General features: G+C 35.2%; 1 protein-coding gene across 1 annotated transcript; it reads left to right on the top strand.

Moving 5' to 3' along the window:
- The first annotated feature begins 380 nt into the window (after window positions 1-380).
- Window positions 381-2,344, top strand: LOC135843562 (uncharacterized). The gene has a single exon (XM_065361497.1). It carries the CDS (start codon window positions 641-643, stop codon window positions 2,186-2,188), a length of 1,548 nt encoding a protein of 515 aa, XP_065217569.1. The 5' UTR covers window positions 381-640; the 3' UTR covers window positions 2,189-2,344.
- The last annotated feature ends 4,645 nt before the right edge of the window (window positions 2,345-6,989 follow it).

Here is a 6,989-nt window from a genome sequence, read left to right as displayed (position 1 = left end):
GACATGCTCTTTCAGTGTACCTAATTTTGCTTGATCGAAGTTGATGAATTTTTTAATCGTTTTCTCATTAAAAATTCGTCATTTTGTGCTGTTTTCGAAGACATTTTTTTCACCAAGGAATAATTTTATCAGTTTTCCTTACTTTTCAAAAATAAAAGAATGAACAAGGAGGGAAAAAAACAAATTTATGAATTATATTCTCTGATGAAAAAAAAATAATAATAATAAAAGTTTTGACTTTATAGGCAAATGTTTTGCCTTGAATGCCAAAAAAATCACAACCTTGATTACTTCACAAAAAAAATCTGACGAGAGAAAAAACTCAATATTCTAGCTCCACAAATTTTAAAAATCAGATTCAATTTTCGAATAATATTTCTCGATCGACAACTTCCTCACTTCTAATCGAGCCCAGTTACCAAAAAAATGTCTTATCAGTTCCGATAAAAATAAATTAATCCACAATTTACAGCTGGTCAATTTAATGAACTTATCACCACCACTCGAGCTCTATTTTGTTTATTCCGCAAAACAACAGTTAATCGCGTTAAACACGATGTAGGTAAGTTAATGATCTGCACAGGAAAATCGTCTCATCACTTTATGACACCAATAACCTTCAGAAAACCTCATCATAATAATGATGACGTTATCTCGACTATGGCTCCTTACACTCATCTTCTCGTACGCTCGATCGAAAGACGAAAAATTCCTGCAACTCGTATCCAAACCGTACTTCGTCGACAAAAGCCTTCTGCTGGAAACCCTTCTCTCAGACGATACACCCGCCCATCTGTACATCAGCACTCCACGACGACTAGGTAAAACGACCATTCTATCGATGATAGAAAAATTCCTCAAAATACAAGTGGATAAGTTCGGAATGCCCATCCGTTTCAACGATACAGACACGTATCAGATATTTAAAAACTTGAAAATACGTCAAAATCGAAAACTATTCTCCTTGCACATGGCGCAATATCCGGTGCTTTCATTTAGCCTGCAACAGATCTCCAAACGCACTTATCGTTATTCTATCACTAGTTTGAATTCAGAGCTGGTCGAAGCTTTGGATAATATTTTATGGAGCAAGTTTTTGAAACGGTTTTTCGAATACCATCGCGAACTATTTGCTGCCACTCACGATCGCGATTTGAAATTCATCGGTAAATTACGTAAAAGGAAACTCAACAGGCACGAGATGGAAAACGCGTTGTTCGTGTTGAGTCGTATGTTGTATCATTATTTTGGCAAGACTCCTGTGATCATCTTGATCGACCATTATGATCAGGCTGCTTTGAACTCTTTTCGATACGATAACGCTAATATCACTTTGACTTACGATTTAATTAACAATATGGTTCTGCGAGCTCTCAATCAGGGGCCGAAATATATCAGGAATATTATCATGACAGGGGTGACCAGTTTACCCTACTCGCATAGGAGTCTATTACCGTCCAAAGTTACCCATATGCCCTTTCTGGAGGATCACATTTTTACTCCATTCTTCGGTCTTAGCAGATCCGAGCTTTTCGAGTTATTCGACAGATACAGCTGCGACGTGATCGAGAGAAAAGCGATTAGAAAATACTACAAAGCCTATCAAACTGCGAATCAAAAGGAGCTCGTCTACAATACGTATTCGATCACTCGATACTTCATGAATAATAAAGAATTCGAGGAACCTGAACAACAGGGATTGGTGAGTTTCTGGAGACAGGCTGAATTGGAAGATGGTACTTTGCCATTAATCTACAGCGATCCTTTCCGAAACCAGATCAAACAGTTGTTGGTAGATCGTTCGATAAACTACACGATGCTCAAGTATCATCACAAAGAATCCCTTTTCCAACTGCAGCGTCAACGAGAATCACGATTCAAGAATTTCGAAAGACGATCGATGAGTTTATTCCTCAAGATTTATTTCGAATTTGGGTATTTGGGTTATGGTCCCGAAAGTGATATTTATATTATACCCAATATAGAAGTACGACAAATACTCAAGCACCAGCTTAGGAATTATCAACAGGATATGATGGCTATTACTGAGTCGAAAACTAAAACAACCAGTGCAGTGGTTCGAGAAGATGAAGATTATGAGGAGATGAATGATGGTTCGTCATATGAAACAAACGAAGATCGCGATCAAGATTACCAACAGTCGGATGACGAGCAGAGTGATGATTAAATGGTCTGGGTATTGAGATTTTACGAACTCGATATTGATAGGTACCATTTTGATAGTATTAGTTTGCAGAGTATTTCCTAAATGTAATTTAGTTTGATAAGATTTAAATTTTGACGTTTTGAAACTCCCTCATCATTAAATCATTTATTCAAGTAATCTTCATTCGTTGAAATTCAACTCTAGAAGCATGCTCAAGTACCTACTCTACTCGCTTCATGAATTGACAATCATTGCACCTACTTCACCTACAACGGTAAGTTGATTAGTGATAAATGTTTATAAAAAATCAGGACTCAATCCAACTTTAAATCATTCAAAAAATATTGTTAACAAAGACGTGTAGTTGAAAAACTGAACGAATCATTCGCGAACGACTGATTCGATACAGATATGAATCGTTCACGAACAACCAATAATTTTTTAGAACAATGAATTTATTGTTAAAATTACTTAAATGGCATCTTATGACTTCTTATGAGAGCAAATCATTCGTGAACAAAATTTCAAATTGGAAAAAATCGTTCACGAACGACCAAAAGATTTCATATGCATGCCACTGAAAGTGAATCGAACATGTATTGAACGAGTCATTCGCAGAAATATGAATCATATCGCAAACGACTGATTTAATTCAGAAAGAGAAATCATTCATGAACGATCAATGAATTTTCATCAACATAATGACTACTTTTGAAAAATGCAACGAACGACTGATACAAAATGAAAAAAATCAGGGCTGTTGACCCAAAACAACCTCGAAATACCAGCATATTGAATACGACCTAACTATGTTAAAAACGAGTCCAAACAATTTTTCGAACGAATCGTTTGCAAACGACTGATTCAACTTGGAAAGTTCTTGTTCAGGAATGATCAATAGGTATATTTTTATTTTTCATACAAACAATCTGCATATTTTGTTGAAAACGAATCAATCACTTTTTCGTATAAATCGTTCGCGAACGACTGATTCAATTCGGAAAGGAATCGTCCACGAACTACTAATAAATTTTTATATAAGCAGATGTAGGTATTATATTTTATGTTAAACTGAATACAAAATTGTTTCGAATGAATCGTCCACGAACGACTGATTCAATTCAAAAAGAATCGTTCACGAACAACCAACAAATTTCATGCAAACAATTGAATATTTCACTGAAAATGAATTAAACACTTTTTCAAACAAATCGTTCGCGAACGAATGATTCATTTTAGAAAAGAATCGTTCATTACCCATCAAAAAAAATTTCATCAACTTGCTGTTTAGAAGAATTCATATTATCATATTATATTCAGTGAACGAATCATTCGCGAACGACTAATTCAAGTGGAAATAACCACTCATAAATCTTCATACAAAGTTATAAGTTATGAGTAAATATTACTGACGTTTGAATGAATCAAACGATTCTTCAAAAGAATCGTTCACGAACGACTGATTCAATTCAAAAGGAATCGTTCACGAACGACCAATAAATTTGATATGGGAAGGATTGCCCTACACACTCTGCTAGTGATTCGTATCAGTCTTTTATAGACGATGTCGTGAAATACGTACACTAGCGATGTGTACCTATGTACACATATTTTACTCCCTTAAACTGGAAGTTTTGGTAATGTGTTAAATTCTCTAAGAAATAGGTATTCTCACCTACACATACATACGTTGTGTATGTGTAGTGTAAAACAATGTAAAAAATAGGAGAACATTATTTTAAACATAGGGGAATATTATTTTTAATCTGACAGCTCGCGCTCGCACCTAAAGAGGGTGGTCTCAGGTACCTTTCTTCACCCTGTCTACAACCCTTATTATAAATACGAATGCACGAGTGCATAAAATCGCTAATGTTCTTACGATTTCTAGATAGTTGGTTCTTAGTCACTGCCCGGGGGTATGGTGAGCTTGCTCGCTATACCTATAATACATGATCGCATGAGCATCTTGCTCATGTCATCTCATTTTTGTCTGTACCACTTTCGGCGTGGAGATTTAACCATGACAAGAGCTAATTAAATTATCTCTTATTGGTTTTTAACATGGATCATCTCACCTCGCGAGTGATCCGCTAAATTAAACGTGACTTAAATAACTCGTGATTTTCTAAATAAATAACTCGTGAATTCGTGAAAATTACTCTTAAATAACTCGTGAAAACTAAATAAATCACTCTGAAATACTCAAATGACGCATTTACGTAATTTAAATATCTCTGCTAAACGATGCTTAATTTAAATATCACTGCTAAACGAAACGTAGACCGAATTTCTCTGCTAAACAAAACTTAAACTCTTTTTCATTTAAATATCTCGTGATTCCAATTCTGTCGTCGCCTCTAGTATTAGGGAGTGCAAAGGAGAGACAGTAATATTGCATTGTTATGTAAGTACCTTACAATTTATTCCCTGGGCTGCGTTCGCCCATCAAGATAAATGTTGCTTTTAACGTAATTATATTTTTAATAAGTGTAAAATTGTAACTTTATCGCATTTTTACGAAGTGTAAATATTTTTGTTCATCCCCAAGAAACTCGCGTCGCGTGTTTAATAACTCGTTGAAAAATCTATCTCATGTTCATACTTACGAGCATATACTCGTAAATAAGACATAGGTTATAACACTGTACATAAATATCTCTAGACTTGAACTATTTTTAATAAAAACATCATTGAAAGGTGTAGAGCTGTGTTTTTATTTAAATGGTATCAAGAAATATCGTTATAAAAGGTTTGAATGATTGAACTCTCCCAAATTGAGCTAGTCTGGGAAACAAGGCAAATATTCCCCACGTAAGGAATATTTCTCGCCGCGTTCACGTAGAGGAGGATTAATATCAAACTTACCAACCTAATCATTCTCGCTCTCTTTATATCAAATTTCATGCAAACAATTGAATATTTCACTGAAAATGAATCAAACACTTTTTCAAACAAATCGTTCGCGAATGACTGATTCAATTCAGAATGGAATCGTTCATGAACGACCAAATATACTTCATGCGAATAATTGAATGTTTTGCTGAAAATGAATCAAACACATCTTTGAACGAATCAGTCAAGAACGACTGATTCAATTCTGAAATGAGTCGTTCACAAACTACCAATTATTTTTTAAGCAAACAGATTTAGGTAGGTACTATCTGTGTTGAAATGAATCAAATACTTTTTTGAATGAATCGTTCGCGACCGAATGATTCATTTTAAAAAAGAATCGTTCATTACCCATCCAAAAATTTCCTTTAGCTTGCTATTACGAAAAATTCATATCACATTCAGTGAACGAATCATTCGCGAACGACTAATTCAATCTGGAAATACGAAATAGCCATCAATAAATTTTTATGCAAGCTGATGAATACGTATTACTGACGTTTAAATGAATCAAACGCTGCTTTAAACGAATCGTTCGCGAACGATTGATTCAATTGAATCGTTCACGAACGACAAATAATGAATAAATTGGATGCAAATAATAATTGAATATTTCACTGAAAATGAATCAAACACTTCTTCCAACGAATCGTTCGCGAACGATTGATTCAATTTAGAAAGGAATTGTTCATGAACGACCAAATAAATTTCATGCAAACAATTGAATATTTTTCTGAAAATGAATCATACACTTCTTTGAATGAATCATTCGCGAACGACTGATACAATTTAGAAAGGAATCGTTCACGAACGGCCAATAAATTGCGAGCAAACAATTTGAATATTTCACTGAAAATGATTGAATCACTTCTTCGAACGAATCGTTCACGAACGACTGATTCAATTCAGAAAGGAATCGTTCATGAACGACCAAGTAAATTTCATGTAAACAATTGAAAATTTTGCTGAATATGAATCAAACACTTCTTTGAATGAATCGTTCGCGAACGACTGATTCAATTTAGAAAGGAATCGTTCACAAATGACCAATAAATTTCATGCAAACAATTAAATATTTCACTGAAAATGAATGAATCACTTCTTCGAACAAATCGTTCGCGAACGACTGATTCAATTTAGAAAGGAATCGTTCACAAACGACGAATAAATTTCATGCAAACATTTGAATATTTCACTGAAAATGAATGAATCACTTTTTCGAACAAATCGTTCGCGAACGACTGATTCAATTCTGAATAAATTGCATGCAAACAATTGGATATTTCACTGAAAATAAATCAAACAATTCTTCGAACGAACATTCAGAAATGTAAGAAAGTTGTTTGCGAACTTAAATTTTTCTTCATCTGATATACTCGCAAGGTTGTATGTCTGACTCCATAATCACTAACGGTGATTGGCTCAGCTGTCTGGCTTTATAAGGTGATTTGTTTGCTTGTTCAGCCTCTCAAGGTCATTGAACTACTTGTCTGAGCTGTCAAGGATGTCTATATGTATAACTGTTTGGCCTTAGGTCATTTAAGTGTCTGCCTTGCTTCCCAAGGTCGTCTTACTGTTCATCTGTCTGGCCATTCAAGGTCATTGACCTAACTGTATGGTCTCTCAAGGTCATCTGTTTGCTCGTCTGACATTTTAAGGTCATTAACCTGTCAATAATAACTTCTCAATGTCGTCCATCTGATCTCAAGGTCATTGACCCATCTGCCCGTCTGTATGGCCTCTCAAGGTAACTGCAATATGTTACTGGACTTTCAAGGTCACTGACCCATTTGCCTAGCCTCCAAGCCTATCTATTTTCCTGTCATCCTGTCTGACCTCCTGAGGTCATTGACCGAGTATGCCCTTACAAGGTCGTCCGTCTGCCTGTCGGGTCTCTTAAGGTCATTGACTCGTCCGCCTGGCTTCT

Source organism: Planococcus citri, chromosome 4 (assembly GCF_950023065.1).
Source record: "Planococcus citri chromosome 4, ihPlaCitr1.1, whole genome shotgun sequence".
In the NCBI taxonomy this organism is placed as follows: Eukaryota; Metazoa; Arthropoda; class Insecta; order Hemiptera; family Pseudococcidae; genus Planococcus; species Planococcus citri.
This window is presented reverse-complemented; position numbering and strand designations above follow the sequence as displayed.

What these genes read in the sequence shown, in the direction of transcription:
- LOC135843562 (XM_065361497.1), top strand. Translation starts at nt 641, where the DNA reads ATGATGACGTTATCTCGACTATGGCTCCTTACACTCATCTTCTCGTAC.